The sequence below is a fragment of the Chanos chanos genome, chromosome 14, assembly GCF_902362185.1.
Source record: "Chanos chanos chromosome 14, fChaCha1.1, whole genome shotgun sequence".
Classification (NCBI taxonomy): domain Eukaryota; kingdom Metazoa; phylum Chordata; class Actinopteri; order Gonorynchiformes; family Chanidae; genus Chanos; species Chanos chanos.
In genome coordinates this window covers 8,906,854-8,931,385 of record NC_044508.1, presented here as the reverse complement: position 1 = coordinate 8,931,385, position 24,532 = coordinate 8,906,854, and the positions used below count along the sequence as shown (strand labels likewise).

Below are 24,532 nucleotides of genomic sequence, written 5' to 3'. Positions count from 1 at the left end.
GGGCTTCAAAGGAGGTTTTCAGTATTCCCCCTGTGTCACTGTTCTCCCCTGCTTCACTGAATCCTCCCATCTCAGGTCTAAAATCAGTCCCTGGTCCACACTGCTCTGCTAACTGTACAGTATACTAAGTTGATCATGTAGGAATGGTGAGAGAGAGTCATGTAAAAATGTATAAAGTGTTTTGGTTTTTTTTTTTGAATATGATGAATAAATTGTGACTATTCAAGGCTGTGGAATGTATCTTACACACGTGATATAACAATTCCTGCTTTTACGTGATATCACTAAACAGTTCACGGTGCACCTGGGAATATTTCTTTCTGTACGTGTGTAGAGGTAATGCTACTAGGACACAGTAATCCAGGTGAACAAATACATTTTCTTTATTGTATTTTCTTTGCAGTATGTGTAGGATAAAAAAAAAAAAGCAGTATGACAAAATGAGCAACAAAATGCATCCATAAAATTTTCTTTATTTTTTTTTCCCACAAAGAAATGTCTACAAAAGCGATAAAATATAGTTTTAACAAAAATCACTTGAGTCTTTCGCTTAGTATGTACAACTTGGAGGAGACACCTTAGGGGTTTGACGGTCTAGAACTTTCATACAACCTATGAAACAAAGCTCGTTCTTCAAATTTAAGACTTTCTCTCACACACATACAGACACACACGCACGCACGCACCCACATACACTCATACACACACACAAACATATACATGCACTATCCCCCGACCAAATGCTACATGTACTGCACATGTAACTTTGTGTACATGAGGCTGTGCCAAAGTTCTTAGTCTGTCAATGCCCGTTCACCAAGAGAAACAAACAATTTGTTATCAGAATATTCACTCTTGATCTTGAATTCCCCTTTTTTGATTGGTCCTCAAGTAAACTCGTTAAGTAAAGCATCTACCCCTTATCGCCAATCAGCTTCACGTCGCTCTAGCTATGGCACTTGAAAAAGTTTTTTTTTTTTGTTTTTTTTTTTGCTTGATTTTGTTTTTTTGTTTTTTTGTTTTTTTTTTCCCTCTTCATTTATTAATTCATTACAAAAACAAACTGTAGTCAAGGTAGAGTTACAGTTGTCAGGGTTTTGGTAACAGATGCTACTTGTATTTTTATCTCCCAAGGATGCGAACACATTCTAATTCAGAGATTAATAAAAACAAACTTCCTTCCCTCTTGCACACATGTATAATGCATTATTAGACTTTTATTAAAAAAAAAAAGTTTTGAAGCAAAGTCGCCCCTCGCTTCTCACATTCACACACGAATACACACACACACACACACACACATGCTTTTCATTAGTGCTCAGGTAATATGAAACAGGCAATGCAGGATGCCAGGTTCTCACAGTTTGTAATAATCACATGTTTGTTTATTTAAATAAATGCTATCAGTGTCCATTCTTTCTCTCTGTACTATTTTCTCTGTAAAAGTTATTGTTTTAAGTGTGCGAGTTCATGTGAGTGTGCGTATCCGTGTGTGTGTGTGTGTGTGTGTGTGTTTGTGTGTGGATAGAATGAACAGGATTAAATTTGTTCAGTTTCAGACACTGAACACAACCTGGTAACATTCAGAATAAAACACCCCCCCCCCCCACCCCCAAACCCCCCTGACAGCGTCACATTTAAAAACACAAAAGCCCCAATGATCCATCATCATGAAACAGCATGCAAAGATAACGGAACAGCAATAGGCTAATAGTAATATAATAGTCATTATAATAATTAATTATAAAATAAAAATAAATCTTAGAACGAAAACATGACAGTAGTAAAATGCTTCCAGTTATTGCTACAAATAGCTAACAGTGTTGAACCGTTACTTAGATTCCCCCCCCCCCTTCAATTCACAGTCTAGTTGAAAAAAAAAAACAAAACAGTTAATCTTAAGTAGTAAAACAGAATTCAGCTGATTTCACTGTCCTTTTTCATGTGACTGATGGACACAAATGAACATAACTTATTCAGGCTCTTTTCTTTTTTTTTTATAAATATCAAACTTACATATTACACCATTAAAACTGACAATGTTTCTGTTCTTTAAACGTCTATTGATTTGCAATTGTTGCCTTGTGGTAAATGGATATATATATACAGGGAATAATAGTTACCTATGAGCTCATTTTACAGAGACGTGGCCAAAATTAGACAGGGAATTCAGCATATTCATCTTTTTTTTTTTTCTTTTCTTTCTTTTTTTTTTTTTCAGTAGAGACCTATGCTACCTTAATCCACAAAGCCTTGTCTGGGTAGATTTCAGCAAAGAAACAAATAGTAGTTCTATTATCATCACCCTCTCATTCCCTTCCCCCATCCCAAAAGCAGAACGCTTAAATTTTAAAGTATTACTTCTCTTTCTTCTTTAAAGTAAGAAAAGAGAAACTCCCTGAGACGGATGCTTGAGGGGCATCCAGAAATGATTGTCTTGAAGAAGTTGCCAACTTTTGAAACAAGAAAGTCTAGACCCATGGGAGGTGAAATTTGATGGGAGTGTCTTTGTGGAGTTTGTAGTAGGCATGATCAGCTTGACTGAGGACTTTTTATAAGAAAAAAAAAAAAAAAAAACCTTCTTAAAATTCTAGATTCATGCATGTTTTTTTTTTTTTAGAAATCTTTTAGAAGATTAATTCAAATTAGTAAGTGCTTTCATAATGTTATTTTGTGCTTAATATCAGTGATGATTCAGTTGATTGCACGTTGCACTGATATACAAAAAGCTGGAAGTGCACTTACAATTTCTGCCGAATTAAGAAAATTTAGAAAATAATAATGCTTTTGGAAAGAACAAAACAGTTTTATGGCTTGTTGCCCTGTTACGACAGGTCACCTCCTAAGAGGGGAAAACTGATTGCCATCTAGCAGTGTGGCATACAAGTTTCAACCCTGTATAAAGACTTTTGAACTCTCACTGAAAACTGGGGTCTAACTAAGAGGTACAGTTAACTGCCAAAATAAAGGAAACAACGTCTCAGTGGGATACTCGGGCAACATGAACCATCAGAGAAGTTTAAATGGCATGGAAGTCTCTGGAACTCTGCTGAAGTTTTCATGCGAGACATCTGGTTAATAATCGTAGCCAACTGATTCCGAATTTTTTTTTTTTTTTTTGTCTTATCTACATTTGAACCAGTTGAAAAATATGGGAAACTGACCACTGCTGACTCTCCTTTAAAATCCTTTTCCTCAAGATTTAAGTCTTCGTCCCTGAAGCTCCTGTTAAACGTACTATGCCCTACAGTAATGGGCTGCTGGGTCTGACCAATATTGTTACACATGACCCTCAGCATGATGTGACACTAATTACTTAACGAGGCTGGGAACCACACTTGTGTGGAAGCACCTGATTTTAATATAATTTGTATCTTTCGTTTACTCAAGTGTTTTCCTTATTTTGGCAGTTAGCTGTACATACTGTGTTGGGAGAGGTGGATTAACCTGAGGTAAAAACAAAAACCTTTCCTTCATTGTGACCGAATTCAGTGTATAAATATTGCATTAAAAATATCCATTTTAACAAACATGCAGAGAACTTCTGTTAAATATCGTATTATCAAATTCAAATAAATAAAACACCATGCAGCACTAAATGATTGTCTATCAAGATTATCAAAAATCTAAGGATATATTGCAACTGTAGACAGCATTAGGTCCATTGTTAAGTTGACTGAATTGCATTTTAGGAGAGATTCTTAACTTCTGCCATGTCTTCAAGCATATAGGATGCATTGTAATGTGACATTTTTTAAACCCAGTGTGTATTTTTGACCGATCGGATGAGTTAACAGCTTTGACAGAAGTGCTTATTGACGAATAATAAGAGAAATTTAAACATGTTCCTCATACCGCAAATTAAAGACTTATTGAGCATATCTGTGCTTCTGACAAAACAACAGCGGCTCATTAAAGTCTTCTGTTGATTAGTCTCCCTCTGGATAATAAGGAGCTCTCACTTGATCTAGACGTCAGTCCAACAAGTTTTCTTCCAAATTAAAGTATTCTTACCAAAGCTTGAGTGTAGCTGCTAATGAACGATCTCAAGTAAATGTCACATGACCACTGTGTAATTACTGAGCAATGTGCTCCGTACCCATTGAACATGACATGGGAAGAACAGATGGTTTAATTTATTATGGTTTTAATTATTGGAAATTTCAGCTGCTAATGCTGTGGCTATTTCCCTGACAACTTCGGACTGTTCCCTCGTACAGTTCCCATTCTTCCATTGTTGGACCTGTCTGGAAGGGACTAAGTGGAAATATTTCGGATAAGATTGTCTCTAGAAACACTCTGAATATTTAAACAAAAAAGCCTTTTACATTAACAATGGTTTCCACGTTCAGTTTGTCAGCACTTGAAAATGATGGATTAAGTGTTCACTTTGAGTGGACGGAACAGGCTTATTGATTTTGATTATTTCGTTCTTAGTCAGGTAAGCAGAAAGTATGGTATTTTTTTTTTCTTTTTTGAGTAGTGCGTGGTAATTTGAGTACAGTACTTCAAAAGAAATTTGAGTGAGAACATTATTGCTTTGTGTGGGAGGATTCACTTTTGAAGCAGCCTCGTGACATCAGGGTCATAATGTGCAATAAGCTATTAGATGTGAATGTTACAGTTATTTATGTGATTCCAAACTAAAGCCATTGGTTTTCAGTTTGGGCCTTTTGGATTCAGATGCTGTAGTTGAATTTATATTCATCCATTAAAATCTACACTGCTCTTACCATTGTCCCAGGTAGAGATGAGTCTGGCATTGAAAGGCAAGAGCTCTGCTAGTCTGGATTGGAGTGCTTGGAGACTTTAGTTAGATTTGGCAGTGTAACTATATTAGAGCAAGTTTCATGGGAACTGTCTGAACTCGTCAGGGTACAAAAAACTAAGTGCTAGTGACATCCAAATGGTCCTCCCACAGCTACAAATTGGATTTGATTGTTCGATAGCGGTTCGGTCATTTCGGCCGTACTATGATTATTGCAGCTGTGAGTAATGGGATGGTGATTAGTCATAATTCTTTTGAAAAATATATAATCTATATATCTTCTTATGGAAAAAGTATCCATGTTTTTTTTTTTTTCTCTTAGAAATCCATTTCAGCTCCGTAATCCCATGATTAACAATGTGGTAACATTTACACATATCTACAGAGCCCAGACAAGGCTTTTGAACACACCCAATCAAATTAGTCCCCCTATTATTTCTTTTACAAGTCTCATCTTAAATTCACATATTCTGTACACGTAAAACTACAAAAACAGAAACAAAATACAAAGATAAGATGCTAGCCTCTCAGGCTAGCTTCCTTTTTTTTTAAATTATGTCTAAAACCTTTAAGAGAACAAGCATTAATACTGGAATACCGCTTCTGTATTGGAGAATTACTACATAATTTTTTTTTTTTTTAAATCCAAACCTTACCCCATTTCAATGTCACAATATTGTATAAAAAAGAGTCAAAGGAAGAAAGAAACTTACCCTATTAAAGACAGCTTAAAATGTTCTAAATGTCTGTACATTTCTGGTCTGTTCTGGAGAGCTCCCTCTGTCTTTTGGGGGTGCATATATACATTCTTTAGACTGTAACGGTGAACTGGACACTGAATATTTTTTTTTTTTTTGTACTGCGGGACATTCCTAGTTTTTTTTTTTTTTTTCTGGCTGTACGATGCCTGTTGCTCTTGTTGTGGTGGCTACAACTGGCCTTTTTTTTTTTATTTACTCTTTCGTTCTGTCACTGCCCCCGTTCATGACTGCTTCAAGTCCTGGGTTGTGTTACGGTCCCGTTTCCATCATCAGAACCGGCATGTTGTCACTTGGGTATTGTATTAGCCGCGTCGGGGTTGAACAGCTCCTTGTAAAGCGGAGGAAAGAGCACGTTGACCGTCTCTGGATGTAGCTGCTGAAATGCTTGCAGTTCCTCTGTGTGTAACGTACACAGCGCTGATAATGTCGGAATACGACTGATCAGCTGTTGAGAGAGGAAAAGATTAAATGGAGAATGGTTTGCACAAATATATGGATACATTTTTATGCTACAATAGAACTCTCTCAACTAGAATGATGATTGGTATGGCTGTTTTAGCTGTTTGCGGGGTGGGGGGGGGGGGGGGGCTTTAAAAAAAAGAAACAAAAAAACAAACAAACAAAAAAAACAATAAGACAGACACACATACTTAAACTAAGTTAAGATTTCAGTTCTAAAACATTCATACAGATAACATTTATCATTGTTATTCTTGTACTAAGATTGTTGTTGTGCCGTAACGTGAAACATTTTTTCAAGACTGAGGGAAATTGGTTCTCTCTCATGTCTTTTCTTTGCACACCTTGTCCCTTAAACAACAGACAAATTTCTGATGTGGGTTAAGTTTTACTACAAGTAAAATTTACCTTGGCTAGAGCATCTTCATCCAGATGGTTCTTCTGCATGATGTGCTGTAAAGCAAAGTAAATCTTCTCCTGAAGTTTCTGGACTTTTCTGGGCTCCATCAACCAGGGCCGATCTGTTAGAGAAAACATTGTGGACTCGTTCACATTCATTAAAGCCTTCATATATGAACAGAAATTCAAGTCAAGATTAGAAGAAAGTGACATTATATTCTAAATAATCTTCCCACTGGTATCACCATTGAGGCTACTGTTAGATTGTGTAAACAAGGCCCAGAAATCCCATGGGTACCAACAGAGGGAACAGAATGTATAGTGTATAAGTTAGTAAGTTAGCAGTGAAGGCTAACCTGTTGAGATGAGGACTGCAGCAGAGAAAAGGGCAATTTCTTCCTCTGTTAGCTGGAGTGAACAAAGACTTTTAGCAAAGTCAAAGACCGCACTAACCAAATCATCACAACCTGGAGGGAGGACAGCGTTTGAGAGAAAGAAAAAGGAGAATTAGTCAATGAATGAAACAAATGAAAGAAGGAGAGTGAGACATTTACAAACACGCAAGCACATATGCAAACACACACACACACAGAACTGTCATTACTAATTCTATTCTTCTTTTTTTTTTAGCCACTTAAAAATCTGAATTATCAGGAGCTTTCCAGCACTGCCGCTGAGCCAAACAAAACCAAAAAACCACGACAGAGTCATGTTTACTGTATTCATTTATTCAGACTAAAACAGGAAGTAGGTAGAAAAGGAAGACCTGTGGTACCTAGTGCTTTAAACATCTGCATGCCTCCGTATTTTCCCTCAAACAGCACTGTGTTATTCAAAGGGTTAAATGCCCTGCACATGCGAACCAGCACCACCTCCAAACAACCTGAGAGAGGGAAAATTATTATTAGTATTTTTAGCATTATTGTTGTTTCTGTTGTAATAATAGTGACATTAGCAATAGCGTTTTATGTCCTTTCTGATTGCAATTTCTGATGATGATTTGAATTAGTTCACTGAATGTTTTGTTAAACATTTCTGTATTGAACTGGGTTGACGTGAAAACGTGCTAGAATGAGAGAAAAAGGACTAGAAATAAAACAAATGACCCAAGATCTGTAAATCAGAAAAGCTACAAGGCTACTGTCTCTACGATGTGCAGTTATTTGATTTGTCACATTCCTCCATCCCCGCGCGCGTCCGCATGCGGGGACTAGGTGGTCCTGTTGACTGCTTATCTGAATGAGGTACTTCACTGACCCGATTTGAGAAGAAGGATCTGGTCGTTCTGGCATAGTTCCATGAACCCGGTGATTCTCTTGGCAAACTCCACAACATACTGGATAGCATGAGTGATCTGGATTGCACACTGCTGCCACAACACCTCTCGTGTCTGGAGAAAACGCACACGCGCATACACACGCGCACACACGCACACACACACACACACCATATCACTTAGCATTTGTTATCAGTCTACAGCCTGAGATATATTTAAGCTGGGCAGATCACAAAGAAGAAAACAGTTCCCTACGTCAGGCTGTGTTTCCTAATTGAGCTTAGCTAAAGTGTGATACAAATCCTTTCATTTGATTTCAAACATTTTGTTTAGCAGACTTTGCAGAGGAACTAGGCTCATATATGATAAATGTCTTTAATTTTGTGATAAAAGCATGTTAGATTTTCTGTTTGAATTTGTACTGTTCACCAAGGCAAGACCGAGAAAAAAAAAAGGATGAATTTGTGAAGTTTTCCCATTTATGGTATATCCATGCAGAAACACTCTGAATACCAAAAATATGATATCAGCAAATTGCTTTTGTGTGCTCTGTAGTTCTGCCCTGTAAGAAGACCATGTTTCAAAGGACTTCACTGTAATTAGCTATAATCCATTTGACACAGGGAAATGAGAGAGGAATGAAGTGGGTCTACCCCCTCCCTTTTGTACTCTGAGGCTTTCATTAAGTTCTCCCTCCCTCTCTCTCTCTCTCTCTGTCTCTCTCTCTCTCTCTCTCTCTGTATCAATGCTTTAAAACATTTAGAGAAGGCGCAGCTCAAGTGCCACAGATACGCTAATGAACTGAACTGCATTGGTAATCTGCTTCCATTGAGGAGACAAAGACAGGAGGTACAATGGCAGGATGGAAAAAGACAGGAGAGGACCAGAGAGAGAGAGAGAGAGAGAGAGAGAGAGAGAGAGAGAGAGGGAGTGTGTCTGATTGACAATGAGAAAGTGATAAAGGGAGTTGCGTTTTTCTTAACCTCTTTGTATTCTATTCATGCTCTCATTCAGCAAGATTTACAACAAACAACCATAATGTCTCCTCGGGCTGATGGCTCACCCATAGAGAGATGTTGACGACAAGACAGCAAGAAACAATGGAACATAGAAAACAGGTGAGAGAACAGTGACAGTACATGTGTGTTATGTTCTGTGATGGTTAACATAATTACTTTGGTCTTGAATAAATAAGCTAGGTTACCACATGTAACTTCCAGAAGAAAAACCAAGACAAAATGTGGTGAAAACCGGAGAGGTAGAGGTCAGACGTGTTCTTCGGTGAAAGACATACTCACCTTGCTTTGGTACATCTTAACCTCCTCGTAGGAGTGTGTTTGCCAGGCAAGCTGCTGCAGTTCTTCTGCTGTGTACTGACATGTCTCCAAATGAGACTTTATGATGTTCTGGGCAATTCTGTCTGTTAAAGAGCAAAACAACGCCAATGAGACACATACACAGCTAAACACCGGAATAATCACCTATGATTGGTTGGTGATTAACTTGTTAATTTCACTAACTGATCTGTAAACTGAATAGGATTAGCTGGAGAGCTAACCCAGATGGAAGGATGGATGGACCAATGGATGGCTGGATGGATGGACACATGAATAGATAGATAGATAGATAGACAGATAGACAGATAGATAGATAGATAGATAGATAGATAGATAGATAGATAGATAGACAGATAGATAGATAGACAGATAGATAGATAGATAGACAGATAGACAGATAGACAGATAGATAGATAGATAGATAGACAGATAGATAGATAGATAGATAGATAGATAGATAGATAGATAGATAGATAGATAAATAGATAAATAGATAGATAGTTTTTTTGGGCCATACCTAGTTCACTCATAGGAACTCCTGGGACCACCTGGCTATCCTGGTATGAGCCATAACTAAAGAGGTTGGGCACAGGTGTGAGGTCATAGATGGGCTCCTGCTTAATCTGTTTCAGTCCTGCCATATCCAGTCCTGATTGGTCAGGGGATGGCTGTGTGGATTCCATACTGTAGAACCCTCCTGGATTGGCCCCGGTACCTCCCTGTCCTTTGGGCATGTCAATAAGGTGGCCATTGGCATAGGTGGCGCCCAGTTCGTGGTTAAGGGTGGTGAGACCATTGCTTAGGCTGGTGGAGTAGACCCGAGCCAGGGCTTCAGCTTCCCCCGTCTGCTGCTGCCGCTGCTCCTGCAAACGCTGCTGGTGCTTCTGGACCTCAGCGTAAAGGCTGTCCCTCTGCTTCTTGGACATGCGGCCAAATTTCACCGCTGGAGAGGGGTAAAGGGATAAGAGAAAAAAGTAAGAAAGAGACAAAAATAAAGGATCTGGAGGATCAATAGGTGTTCCTAAAACGATATATATGTTTGATGCATGAGTTAATGTATTTAAAAATATACGCCGATATAATACTGATTTCCTGCATAATAATGCAAGATGTTACTGAAACAGTATGTGTGTTGCTAAATCAAAGTTGAAAATTTAGCATTTGATGCTTAGTAGTTAGCATAAAGGGTGGCGATTTCTTGCGCGATGACTTTGATTGTTGGTGGTGCGATTTTTAAAATGAGTTGATGAGATTTAATTCTCTATTCTCACCGTCTCTGGACATGCCAAGTGCCAGGCACTTCTGTAGCCGGCAGTGCTGGCATCGGTTCCGGTTGGTTCTGTCGATCAGACAGTTCCGCTGACGTGGGCATGAGTATGAGGCATTGTTCTGTTGGCTGCGCCGGAAGAACCCCTGAACATTACACAAAAGGAGGGATACTTTAATACCAACACGGACAAACCAAATCCTGTCCACTTCTCATTCCAGTTACATTCGATATAGCGCTCGATACCTCGCTTTAAAGAATTTCTGTCGTTAGGAAGAAATGAATTGTATGGATATAGACAGACATACAGATAGATAGACAGACAGGCAGACAGAGCTCACCTTACACCCCTCACATGTGATAACTCCATAGTGGATCCCTGATGACTTGTCTCCGCAGATTTTGCACGGTATAACTTCGATTTGGGCTGCAAATGGGGGATAAAAGAAGAGGGTTACACAACTGTTCATGGACAAACACCACAAGAGGCCTTCTCAAGAGTTGCTTCAGAAAGGAGACATAACCTGGCTACTCTACTCCCCTCTGGGACTAACTGCTGCACGAAGGCTGCTGGAGAGTTCAGGAACAGGGAGTTGAAATTTGTCAAGACATTTTGACATTTTGTCATTTTAGTCCTCTTCTTAACAAAAGAAGAGAGAACATTACTGTGGGGGTGCGCTGGGTTAAGTTTAAGGACAGAACTACTCAGTCAGATCCAATCAGTCTAATAGACTTAACAGATCTTTAACTGACTTTCTTTGGAATGCAATTTCAAAAGCAGAACATGATGCAGTTGCACTTTATCAAATATCAGAAAAGATTAAAAGAAAAGCTGCCAAATTTGAATGTATCTTAAGCTTTTTTTGTTTGTTTGTTTGTTTGGTTATGAAAAAAAAGTTCTAAGAATAAAGAGGACTTTCATGAGTTGCTGGATACGAAGCAAAAGTGTTAGAAGTGAAGCAGTGCTAGTAACAGGATAATTACATAACCATGCAACGTTTAATGGTTTAACACACACATACACACACACACACACACATACAATAAATGCCACGTATGTCCATGTCTTTACAGTTTGGCTTTTTGCAAAAGAGGGGAAAAATGGAGAAAAGTGGAGAAGAAACTCCCAGAAACACAAGACATGAAAGTGAGAAAGAGAGAGAGAGAGAGAGAGAGAGAGGGAGAGAGAGAGAGAGAGAGAGAGAGAGAGAAACCCATGTCTGAGTATCCCTGCTGAGACTGCACACTCACTATAAAGAGATTAGTCACCCAATCTAATCCTAAATTATTTCTACACACACAGTGTCTCTAACCACTCCATGGGCTTATCTGATGCCGCAATTCTCAATTAATCTTTCCACACTCAAACCACAGTCATCTGCATAAGCAATGCTCTAACAGCCTAAGTTACAACACTGAAAAAAAATGAGAAGCCTCACATAGTCAAACATAAGCCATTTCTATAGTTTAACCACTCAGGTATTGGTGGTAGGTTCTAAGTAATGAGCTCTTTGCATCCTCTCCAATTCTAGCCCCTTGAAAATCCCCAGACTTGCTAATAGTCTTGAAAAAAATAACACAAATAAATGAATAATAAATAATAAAGTCTCAAAATGCATTTTACCAAAGGACTGTCTCAACGAGACAATGGTCACAAATCTAAATTAAATTTGCATTGTAAAAACTGCATTGTAAGCTCATTGAGTCTGACTAAGGAAAAACTTAATAAATATATTTGCTACATATCACATATACATTTCAAAATAAGCACACGCAACAGTAATATCCATAGTGCCTCTATTTGATTAAAGTGAAATTACACGCAGACTGAATTTATCAATTTACAAATGAAGATGAAGATAAGTAAGAGGCGACTTTCTTACCTACTACATCCGTTTTCATTTTCTAAGCAGTGCACACCACACACACAGACAAACACACACACTCCTGTAAGAACAGGAATGCTGTGTAAACCCAAATGGCTGTTGAACGTGTGTGTGTGGGTTAGCGCATGTTCAGCAGTGAGCATGTACACGTTAACTCCCCACTATGCGGGTGTGTGTGCGTATACGTGCAGTGTGTTTGTGTGACGCCGTACGTCCGGAACAGTTAGCCGTCCAGAATAAGCCTATCTCTCTGTGTGTGAGTGTGTGGGCAGATGCATGTCTGTGTGTGTCCGCAATGCATGCATGATGTGCTAGCGTGGGGTTGTACTGTTAGCATTGTGCAGCTGTATGAGTGAATATGTCTGTATTAGTCTGTAGTGGATCTATATTGATTGTATGGTTACATGTGAAAACTGTCTGTGTATATGTGCATATGTGTGAGTGTGTGTGTGTGTGTGTGTGTGTGTGTGTGTGTGAGTGTGTGTGTGTGTGTGCGCGCGCGTGCGCGGTGTTATGAGATTAGCACTAACAGACATGTCCACTGTCGGGTTATCCGTTTGGTTAAGCTGTGCTTGGTCTATAGCCCAGTTCTCTATGCCCAATCTCCCAATCTCAGGCTCCCGTACGAAACTGCTGTAAGCCCCCCCCCCCCCCCCACCGCCTTCGTTGTCTGTGAGGGTGAGCACATGACCTTAAAGACCCCGCATCATGAACTATGAATGGGAGGTCATTTCCATGGTAACATTGTCATTATCAACCCCCCTCCTGATCTGATTGATAAACCGTCACGTGTTAAACTTTAACAAAGGCCAGTATGAACAGTTATTTGATGAATGACACTGATTCTGAATCACTGAATCTTAATCATAAAACTTTCATAATCTATTTCACAAAAATTCACAGCAAATGAAGTCAGCACAGCCGTTATCAGAGGGTTTGGTTACACACAAATGCTTAATAACTCATATAAAAATGGTCTTATAAGAACAAAAACTGGCATCATCAAAACCAATGCATCCATTAAGCTATCTCACTTACAAATATGATGGTGCAAATGAATACTGATCGCATGTTTTCTACACAGAATCCAACTGCACAGAATGCAAAACGAACTAAAATTGACTTTGGCTGTATCACATTGTAATATTTATAATGTTTGTATTTTTTTGAAACACTTATACTCACAGTGTGCTCAAATTCATATCACTTTTTGAGAACTTACTTGTGGAGACTGAGATCTCGCTAAAGATGCATTTCCTGTGGGATTCATAACAATAATGATAATCTCTACATTGTTGGCAACTATCTATACCTATATCGTGTTACACTGTTGCACCTACCTGTCAAAACAGAATTGTCACATAATGGGGCAAGAGAGATGGAGTTAAATCCATGTCGAAGGAATGAATGAAAAAAGAGAAAAGCAAATGAGTGCCAGCCAAACAAAATATCTTTTCTTGACGACCTGCTCATCCCTCCCTGCTTTATTCTACCTTCCATTCCCCTCCATTTTCCCATTTCTCCTCTACATTCATCTCTTCCCATTTATTTTTCCTCCAGTCGCTGTGTGAACTTTCCGCGTTCCCTTTAAAAACAGGCGCACTGTCAACAGAATTAGAACAGGACTAAAATGCACGTAGTCTCCCTGATATAACATTTCCACCCCAGGTTATGACAGCAGAAATAAAAGGAACACCCCCTTACGCTGATATAAAAATAGGACACTTTCATGTTTCAGCACATGTGAAAGGTAACTGCTTTTCATCATAGCTCTGCTAAATTTCTGCCTGTCAATTAATCCACAAACTGGTGTCCACTGTGAAACCACAGCGGGCTGCTGCTGTGTCAGTTTTATAATAGTTACAGTGTTCTTGTGACAAAAGACACAACTTAGGCGCTAAAAGAAGGGAAATTATACATTATATGAATCCATATAACAAAGTATTATTACTGTTATCACTATTAAAGCCGTGGGTAAGTGCAAAGTCAAAGCCTTACAAAGGTTTGTAACAGTGTAACAACTATAATAAAATGGTTATTACATGATTACAACAGAGATTATAACACACAAAAAAAATGAGAGCGCTACATTGTTGTGTTGCAAAATAACGTAATTCAAGCGATAAATAAACAAACACATAATCAATACAAAACTTAAAACTGGGTGAGCCAGGATTACATATGTCCATTGTCCCCATTGTCATGTTTCAATAAAATGGCAACAAAATTACAGGGTGTCCCCTATGGCGTGCGTCCTGTAGATTCTTGCCATGCTATTGAAAAACAACAATGGGCAGAAGTCCCAGTCTCTCTTTTATTCGTTTAACACTGAATAATAACACACAGAGAGAAAAAATGGAAGGAACAGCGAGCCCTGTACAGATGGCTCGGACCAGAGCACACTGGACTGGTTCCAGTGCTGCCCCACTTTCCTTAGTGCCAAACGTAAACTGGGTCAGAATCCTGGTGGGGCCTGAGGTACGGCATGAATGCACACACACACACACACACACACACACACACACACACACACAGACACACAAATGTTGCAAAAAAAAAAAAATCACGCCAACCAAAAGCATCTACGAAAAAAGGAACAGGAACTTTTTATAGCAACACAAAAAGCAGGCCACTTGTCTGCCCGGCTGCAGAAGTATTGACTGCCGATAGAGTAAAGCATGTGACACTTAAATGGATGCATATGTGTGTTTGAAAGGACATTTATGTGTATAGTTTTGTGTGTTTTATGAACGCTTGGAGTGTATGTATGGCATTTGTACCTTCGTGTTGTGTGTGCGTACATTTAAGTAAGTGCACATTTATAAGGTCTTGGAATTAAATTCAGACTCTTCTCAGTCTAGGACATCCTGCATCCATCCTTGTTTCGAACCATGTTCACATTTGTGAACTTGAAAACAAAAGAACAATCTGCATTAATTCATTTTTTTTTTTGTCACACGGCAATTCTTCATATTATTTGCTTCCTTCTTAAGAGGTTCAACTGAGAAAAAAAAAAAAAGTTAGTGTTTACTCTTTTGTTATTTACACTGCTGCAATTTATTACTCAATACGTTTTGTTCTTTACTTGCGACACTGTGCAGCCCTCAGGCATATTCATGAACCAAACCCCTCTCCCAGACCACTGCTGCTGCTCTGTCAACACCACAGCTTTTATGGAGGTTTGGAGTTAAGCTCTCTTTCTGCTCTCCCCACGCCCACACTTTCTGCACTCCGCTTATTCTGTCGACTAATGTTCTTTGTCTGAAAAAGCACGAACCCAAATATATATATATATATATATATATATATATATATATATATATATATATATATATATATATATATAAAGCAGAGTATGCCACAGACACATCTGCACGTCCCTGTTTTGACACTTGTAATCCGTACAAATTAGAGATGATCTGTAGAGCTGTAGAGATAATGCTTAAACTCAAAAAATTAGAGAGAAAAAAAATCTACTATATGCTTCTGATTTGTTGTGTGGGTATGTATGTGATTCAGTATGTAAAGCCAAGCGAGTCATTTAGAGTTGGTTTGTGCATGATTTTGTCTCTGTTCCTGTCTTTGAGTGAATGATATGCATATGTAGGTGTGCAACAGTAAACATATTTGGTGATTGTAGAATACAGGCTTGGTTATGTATTAATACAGCTTCCATTGTGACAAAACACCTACGCTAAAATGACTGTTTCTGAATGCGTGTGCTATGCCTATGAGGTGTGTCGGACTAGTTGGAATTTGAAGAAAAGACGTTTTTATGTGTGTGTGTGTGTGTGTCTGTGTGTGCGCGTGAGTGTGCGTGTGTGTGTGTTTGTGTGTACGCTAATGCTAACATTGCCGCTAGGCCTTCAAGTGTCAACCTGTCATGTGAAATCAAAAAACAGCCGTGTCCACCACATCGTTGCCAAGGAGACCACCTCCACTTATCGTCTGGTTGTCAGGATGATGATTTACACACTCAAGTCAACAGGAAGTGATGCAAGTGATGTCATCGGACCTTTCTCCACTCCCCCAAATATATAAACAGTCCACATTAATGGAGTCATTCTTGCACACAATTAAATATTTCATATTTCATACATTTGATAAATATTTATTTACCCATAGTATGCTCACTTAAAACTGTGAATTAGATAATATTATTGATATTGCACAGATTAAGCAAATAATGTGTGTATGGTGCAGTATGTAGGGGTGTGTTTGTGTGTGTGTGTGTGTATAGTGTGTGTGTGTGTGTGTGTGTGTGCGCGCGCACCAGTGCTCACTGGGGTTATCCGTGGTTATGTAAGGATGTGAGTGCAGTGCTGGCGATTCCATGGTTTTAGGTGAGCTCAGCTCTCAGCAAGCTTATCAAAGGATGGACAGGTCTGTAAACCGTCAGCACAAGTTAGCCTGTCTGTTAGCACTGCAGCTGGCCACAGCTCTGCCTGCTCACTATGGCCAGGATAGCCTCTACAGCTCACTACTGACCCTGCTTAAAAAAATAATGTTATCAGAGAGAGTTATCAAACGAATATGATTTCTCTGTGCGTATGTGTGTTTGAGAGAGAGAGAGAGAGAGAGAGAGAAGTGAAAAGCACGTGGAGTGTGCTAATTGATTGCTAATGATACAGGGAGCTCCACTCTGTCCCTGGGGTCCCTTCTCCTTAAATAGTTCCTTAATTAGCTTCATTAAAGTGGATGGTGGAAGAAGCTAAGCAACTTAATTTATTAAACACACACACATGCGCACACACACACACGCACACACACACTTAAACTAACAAATAGAAATACAGGCTGTCATATTATTACCACACATGGTTTTGCTGTGTCTAGGTGACAGGTGCAAGCCAACACGGTTCCCAGCTAAGTAATTTTAGGAGTCTTAATTACGGTGACATTAATTATCACTATTTACTTTACTTTAGCAGGAAGGATGTTTCATTACAGGAACTGTCATTACAAATCTCCACTGGTCATACAGAGGATTAAGATCATTATCATTAGCATGATCATGTTGTTTTCATGTTATTATATACAAGCAGAGGGAGAATCTTTTTGTCAGAATTGTTGTTTTTCTGTATTGATTGGATTGTTGTCTAATTGTCTGATGGGTTGGCCAAAGGTATGTCACAAACACTTGTATAGCTGAAATGCCTATACCATGAAAGGGAATCTTTTGTAGGCCACGGATTTCTTGTCACTGACAAACATTAGAATCTCTACCACTATTTGTCAGACACCTGTCAGTCATTAGTCTGTTTCAAAAAACAAAACAAAACAAAACAAAAAAAACCGTAGATATCACCAGGGTCACAACCGAAAGAGAGAACAAATGACAGAAGGAACCACTACACAAGCGACCAAAGCTTCAAAGCTTCTTCTCACTCATGATTTCATTTTACCGGATGAAGACTTGGACAGAGAGCTGTCAGTCACTTCCGTGGAAACGACGAGATTGAGTTATCAGGGCTTGTAATAGCCAATTGCGACCACTTGATGTCACTTTTTTCGGTTAGAGAAGAAGCCCCCCTTGGAAGGGGGGAGGGGGGGGGGGCTGTTGGATAATAAGTAGGACTAGGATGGGCAGTCTGGATAGACATGTGGTTCTCATCCATGTTTTAGAGTTTTTGCTTTGGGGAAAGGCATTAAAAAAAAAATTCTAGCCATGGGCATCTAAACATTATGCTACATTTTCACCGACTGTTAGCACTATCATTCTGATCACCCTCATCCTTTGCGACAGTTTTAAGTCTTTTAAGATGGATGGATAAGTGACAGTAGAGGCAAACAGAGGAGTAAATACTACCTACATTACCATATCTTTTCATAAATTATGGTATTTAATTATGCTGCATAACATTGCATTTATAATTAGGTTTTATTTTGCAATTTGTCCAGTAAATTCTACTATGAAAAAACGATGAAGTGAAAGCTATGTAGTAAATAAAAACTACGTTTGAAATTCCACTATGTAAAACTATGCCGTCAGCCTTTAGAGAGCTGGCTATCAGTAATAACTTTATCTTCATGTGTTTTATTATAATTAAGTGTTTAACATCACTCTCATGATAACATAAATATTCTTCCAATCAATAACCTGTGGTTTATCTCTTACTCATTGTCGTTACTAACCCTAATGATTCTTCCCTTCTCTGTGTACTCTGTGTGTGTGTGTGTGTGTGTGTGTGTGTGTGTGTGTGTGTGTCAGAGAGCATCACACTCGATGCACAACACTCTTCCAATCTTCATTATTCCACACTCTTTGTGTCAGAGGGCATTCAATTGCCCAGCTTGCTGTCACAGGTGCATCATGGGTAATTGTTCATGGCGCTAGTAGCATGACATCAGCTGGAAGGGGCTCGAGAGAGGTTGTGCTGTTCTCTCATTGGCCAGTGCAACGAAGCTACAGAAGGGGACCCACTGGCTAAAAGCCAATATATGAAAACATATAGAAACGTACATGTGTACGTGCGCATGTACACACATACACACACACACGCACACACACACACACACACACACAGACTCTGACCTCCATGTACTGGCATTTGAAATCAATGTACAGGTTCAATTACAAGCCATTACGTGGAAATTTGCGGGCTCAAATCAAAATGTTATCTAAAATAAAACATTCAACACTAAAATGTAAACAACAAAACCATGCTCCCTTCCCCACAGTCTTTCTACAGTTTGTCAGTGGAAAATCACCCTTCATCTGTACACACACACACACACACACACACACACACACACTCACCCGTGGGCACAAACATACTACGTCTGTAGCAGAGAAGAGAGCGTTAACTCCGCCTATTAAGGAAATGAACTGACCTCTGTGACCTCCATTCCTACAACAACCTTGTTGACCCTGTCAACCTGCGCAGCTTTGTGTTAGAGAGCATGTGAGCGTTTAGGTGGAAGTAATAAGTCCAAATGTTATCATCAGCACATGGAAACCAACAGGATGTCCTGAGACAGCCATCGTCATACAAACACAATACACATGCACCGTTATGAATGCGCATTCTGAGCCATATTATACTGTTTCATATACACACATGAAAGATGTGCCTAAAAGCACAAGAACTGAAAATGAACTTAATCTCCAGACAGGTTGAGATGAAGCAACACAAAAAGTAATACGAATGTTTCAGTTGCTTTGTATGTGGGTGAAAATATGATACATAATACATATGATGTAATATGAATATGAATAGGTATGACTGACATAAAAAAAAAAAAAGTAGTACCATGAAGTAGGTGTTTGTGAGTAGCACTCCATGTTCTGTCTGTCTGGGAACAATAAGTGTTCTTTCATTGTTTGTGTGTGTGTCTGTGTGTGTGTCTGTATGTGTGTGTAGGCTGAAATGTTTAAATGGGTTAGTAAGTCACTCTGCCTACGGGAAGGACCACTGTGCGTCCTCTCTCTCTCTCTCTCTCTCTCTCTCTCTCTCTCTTTCTCTCTCAGCATCAAATTGTCTCTCAGAGCAATAAACATTACATCATCTATCATGTCAGGGGCACAAACTGGGGCAAAAATGACAAAGAGAAAAAAAGAGAGAGAGAAAGAGACAGAGAGAGCAAGAGAGAGAGAGAGGGACAGACAGACAGAGAGACAGAGAGGGACAGACAGACAGAGAGAAGAGAGGGACAGACAGACAGAGAGAAGAGAACAAGACCTCTCTCAGGAGGGACAAATTTTGGGTAGCATTACAATAGAAAGTAAATCATAAATTGGATACAGTTTTGCCCTCTGTGGTAATCTTTACTTTGCTGAAGCAACATAAAAACATCCATCCCTTGTCAGCATAATTAAAATACTGTATTTAAAAAAAGTATTAATAGATCATGTTTGCACATGTATAAACAGATAATGTAGCTTCTGAAATAAATAAATATGCGGGGTGTGTGTGTGTGTGTGTGTGTGTATGTGTGTGTGTGTGTGTGTGTGTGTTCATGTATTTTTATGTGTGTTTGCATGTGTTTTGTATGTGTGTATTTGCATGTGTTTATGTCCATGTGTGGGTGCTTCTCTGTTTGTGTGACCTGAAGATGATCTTTGTGTTTGTGCATGTGTGTGTTTTACATGTGTACCTCCACTGTCTGTGTGTATGTCTTTCACATGTGTACCTCCTATGTACATGTATGTGTGTGTTTTACATGTGTACCTCCTATGTCTGTGTATGTTTGTGTTTTACATGTGTACCTCCTCTGTACATGTATGTGTGTGTTTTACATGTGCACCTCGTCTGTATGTATATGTGTGTGTTTTACATGTGTACCTCCACTGTACGTATATGTGTGTGTTTTACATGTGTACCTCCACTGTACGTATATGTGTGTGTTTTACATGTGTACCTCCACTGTACGTATATGTGTGTGTTTTACATGTGTACCTCCCCTGTACGTATATGTGTGTGTTTTACATGTGTACCTCCACTGTACATGTATGTGTGTGTTTTACATGTGTACCTCCTCTGTACATGTATGTGTGTGTTTTACATGTGTACCTCCTCTGTACGTATATGTGTGTGTTTTACATGTGTACCTCCTCTGTAGCTCTGTAAGGCTTCCTCTCTCTCTGAGGATGGGATGGTAATAGCTTGCCTCAGGCCTTAATTTAATTCAGTCTAACGAGGTCCTTTCCCAAAGAGCTCCCACGAGGAGCTCTCTGCGCACAGACACACACACACACACACACACACATACGCACACACACACACACACACACACACACACACACACTGGCAAAAACTGATCACAAAAGACAATCTAAGACTGTTCTTTACCTTTTTACCTGATCTCTCTCTCTCTCTCTCTCTCTCTCTCTCTCTCTCTCCCTCCCTCCCTGCCTCTCTTGCACTGAAAAGAGCTTTATTTACATAAAAAGAAAAATCCTGTGCCAAGACAGCACAGTAAAATACACTTATTTATCACCCACTCCTTCACAAACACACACACACACACACACACACTTGCAATTTGTTTGTCACACCTTCATCCCCCCATCAAACATAATCTCACAGTGTTAATCTCAACAACTGTGAATTAAACTAATCCTTCACAGAAACCATTTTATTATTTCTGATTACGACTTCATTCTAAAATGACGTTCTATACTGAAGAGGGAACTGAGCATATATTACTGTATAGCATATTATGTTTGCTAACTCATAGACAAAGGAAAGAGCCAGGAATCTAAGGCTGTCTACTATCTGGGCTAATCAGCTTTCAGGGTTATGTATGCTCATTAGTTTTGGATAGGTTTTTATATGCTATTTTACTGCTACCATTCAGTGTATATGTACATATGCAGTGTATGTGTCCAATATGCAGTCACACACAAACACACGTAGACCTATACACATACATACAAATACAGAAATATATTGATCTACATGGGGAGGAAGTTTAAAGAAGTGCAACACACAAACCACTCCAAGCAAAGAGAATTACTTCACAGATCGGATTTCATTCTTATGTAACATGCTCTCTCATTCTCTCTCTCTCTCTCTCTCTCTCTCTCTCTCTCTCTCCTTCTCTCTCTGGCTAAGCTTAAATGGAAGTAGAAAGGTTTCTTTTTTCCCCTCTGACATCATAATGAAGAGGCATGTAAAAACAATTGTGACATCTTTTAATCATAACATTCCATACTGAGATTCGTCACAGGAGAAAAATGTGTCCATGCTGAAAAAAATATTTTCTGTTCTGATGTATGAACCCATGAATATCAAATAAAAAAAAAAAGTGTGAAGCATCATAGGTTGCCAGTTGATAACACACAGTATGTTTCTCAGTTCGAAGCATGCTGTATATTTAGTATGGAGAAAAAAAAAACATATAGGAGAAATTCTGAAAATCAGCTGTAAGACAGCACTGCAAATTCCCCTGGGACCTTCAGAAGAAACTAACTTGTTCAGTTGCTCATGTTAAGCAGTGTATAGAAACAATTTGTTTACCTTTGCCACCCAAACACAGGCACTGCAAGCTGACTGCACACACAATACACTCCCCCTCTCTCAATACCCCTCACACACACACACACACACACACACAAACACGAAACAACCACAGGCAATGCAACTCTAAACCACCCAGTTGTATGTATTCAATGACTGAAATGTTGTGCATCTGTCAGTTGTTGATACATCTTTAGTTTGGCTTCTGATAAAGAAACATGTTTTGCTACCTACTTCTAGCATTTTCTGCTCACATGTCTTCTTGACAGAATAGAACATAACTGAACAGGGTTGAACTGAATTTACTGGAGCGCCACTTTTTCTGCCTCATTTTGGGGGATTAGAGTTCCTGGTCTGTTTTTGCATAATCTTCCCCAAGTTATGTAAGAGTGAGCGAGCGATTAGTCAGCGAAAAGAGGAGGGGAAAAAAAAATTAAAAAGCAGCAACAAACACATGATTAAGTATTTCAAGTGTTATATGTAAACGTGAATTTCAGCATTAACGTACATTCATTTTCTTTTCTTTTTCTTTTTCAAGGACACAGAGTGCATGGCAGTATTCTCCCAGTTATAATCGGTTTCATGACTGTTTTGTTAACTTGGATAAAGAATCAGAAACCTTAAATAGGCGTATGTGAAACCCACAATAGTATTGCTGTTCTGTCATTAGATATATATATACACACTATTGATTTTCTTCCTCCTAATTTCAATGGCAATTACTCTGGTGATAAACACAGTGTCCATTGAAAATGGTGTAGAATAACAGTGTTGAACCAGTCACACATACATGTACTATCTCACATAATTCACTAGTCTACATTTGTATCCATATGCATATTAATTCATCAGCATATCAGAAGATTATCAGTTCGCCGTCCACTTAGTAAGTGCCTGGGTCTAATTTTCACATTAGGTATTGCATATCCTATGGATTGAGACTGGCTTGTGTTGAGAAAGTAAGAATGTATCATTTCAAAGTTCAATTAATAGGATACATCATAAAGATTTCTTTTTTTACATAAACTGGACACACAGAGATATTCATAGAGCTGTAAACATACCTGATTAGTGGTCCGCGTCCATAAACGGACTTTATTTGATCCATTTGATATATAATATCTGAGGTGACACTAACTTAGGTCAAGTTAACATTGATTGTTCTTATCACTAATAGTGACGCCTGTATGACAGGTTATATTATTTATTTCTGAACATGAAGGTGCTTCAAACCAAAGAAGCAAAAGTAAAAACAAACAAAAAAATTAAGTTTCTGAAAGTTGTTGAGAGTACATTGTAATACAATATAATTAATTTTCAATTTGGTAAAAAGATGACTACATTCAGGGATGTAATTTATTTCAAATACTCCCCAAAGAAAATCATTTCCACACTAAGGACAGAATCAGAAATTCCTCCCACTTTTGAGATATTCATTTGAATCACCCTTGTATATGTTTTGCTCTTTAGGTAAAATGTTAGAGGATACTTTAGCTAATGTACTCTAACACAACTATTCACAGTCCAATGCATTAACGCGTGTGTCTATATTGATCAAATTCTGCTCTTTGCCAACGCACGCTGGGATTGGTAGATCAATAGAGAAATGCCCTCATCCCAGGAGGGCTAACATGATGCTAATGTTATTGGCATTGGGACCTCATGCGTGGCTGTGCCTCTTTGGGTCTCTGTGCTTTACTGTGATGTGGGTTTTGTGGGCTGCTACAGGGCCTAGGGAAGGGTTAAAACCTGGAGGTCAGAGTAAAGGAACCGTGCGAGAAGTGAACGGAAATGAAATGAGTGTTTGTGTATGTGAGTGTGTGTGTGTGTGTGTGTGTGTGTGAGAGAGAGAGAGAGAGAGAGAGGGAGAGAGGGAGAGAGAGAGAGAGAGAGAGAGAGAGAGAGAGAGAGAGGGGGAATGTGAGAATGTATACTTGTGTGCTTGTGCTTGTGTGTGCGTGTGTGTGTGTGTGTGTGTGTGTGTGTGTGTGATTCCGAATGTGATCTGCGTGTGACGAGGATGTAAGAAAGCTAACACCAGCCCTGCAGCAGCACTGAACAAGAAAACAGAGTGGAGGTGAGAAGCGGATATAGTGCTAGAATTACGAGATTGGATGACAGGAGCCATCAGGTGCATCTCAGCATACTGCAGGCCTACATCTCATCCAGTCTGACTGTTCATTTCTACTCCATTTATGGTTTAGCCCATATGTTACACTGAAAAGATCCAGTCTTGGAGTTTATATAAATGTGGAAAAGTGTGCACATGTCACATTCACAATTCACTACATACAGTCTGTCTTATGCACACAGACATACAAGGCGCAAAAAGTGTATGACAAGCAAAAGAAAAAAAAAAATATGGTCGTGTTAACACTTGTAATGAGGGTCCAACTGTGTTACCGATAGTAATCTTT

General features: G+C 39.0%; 1 protein-coding gene across 1 annotated transcript; it reads right to left on the bottom strand.

Moving 5' to 3' along the window:
* Positions 1-5,815: 5,815 nt before the first annotated feature.
* rorb (RAR-related orphan receptor B) lies at positions 5,816-12,169 on the bottom strand. The gene is made up of 10 exons (XM_030791402.1): positions 12,151-12,169; positions 10,609-10,694; positions 10,272-10,413; positions 9,518-9,943; positions 8,962-9,083; positions 7,645-7,777; positions 7,163-7,270; positions 6,744-6,854; positions 6,397-6,509; positions 5,816-5,974 (listed from the first exon to the last, which is right to left on the bottom strand). The coding sequence occupies exons 1-10, from the start codon at positions 12,167-12,169 to the stop codon at positions 5,816-5,818; spliced, it is 1,419 nt and encodes a 472-aa protein (XP_030647262.1).
* Between the last annotated feature and the right edge of the window lie 12,363 nt (positions 12,170-24,532).

Bases quoted from the DNA above. Each gene is read 5' to 3' on its own strand.
- rorb (XM_030791402.1), bottom strand. The intron at 10,414-10,608 runs GTGAGCTCTGTC...TGTAATGTTCAG, and splicing joins TCACATGTGAGGGGTGTAAG to GGGTTCTTCCGGCGCAGCCA. The intron at 9,084-9,517 runs GTATGGCCCAAA...GCTCTTTAACAG, and splicing joins AGTTCCTATGAGTGAACTAG to ACAGAATTGCCCAGAACATC.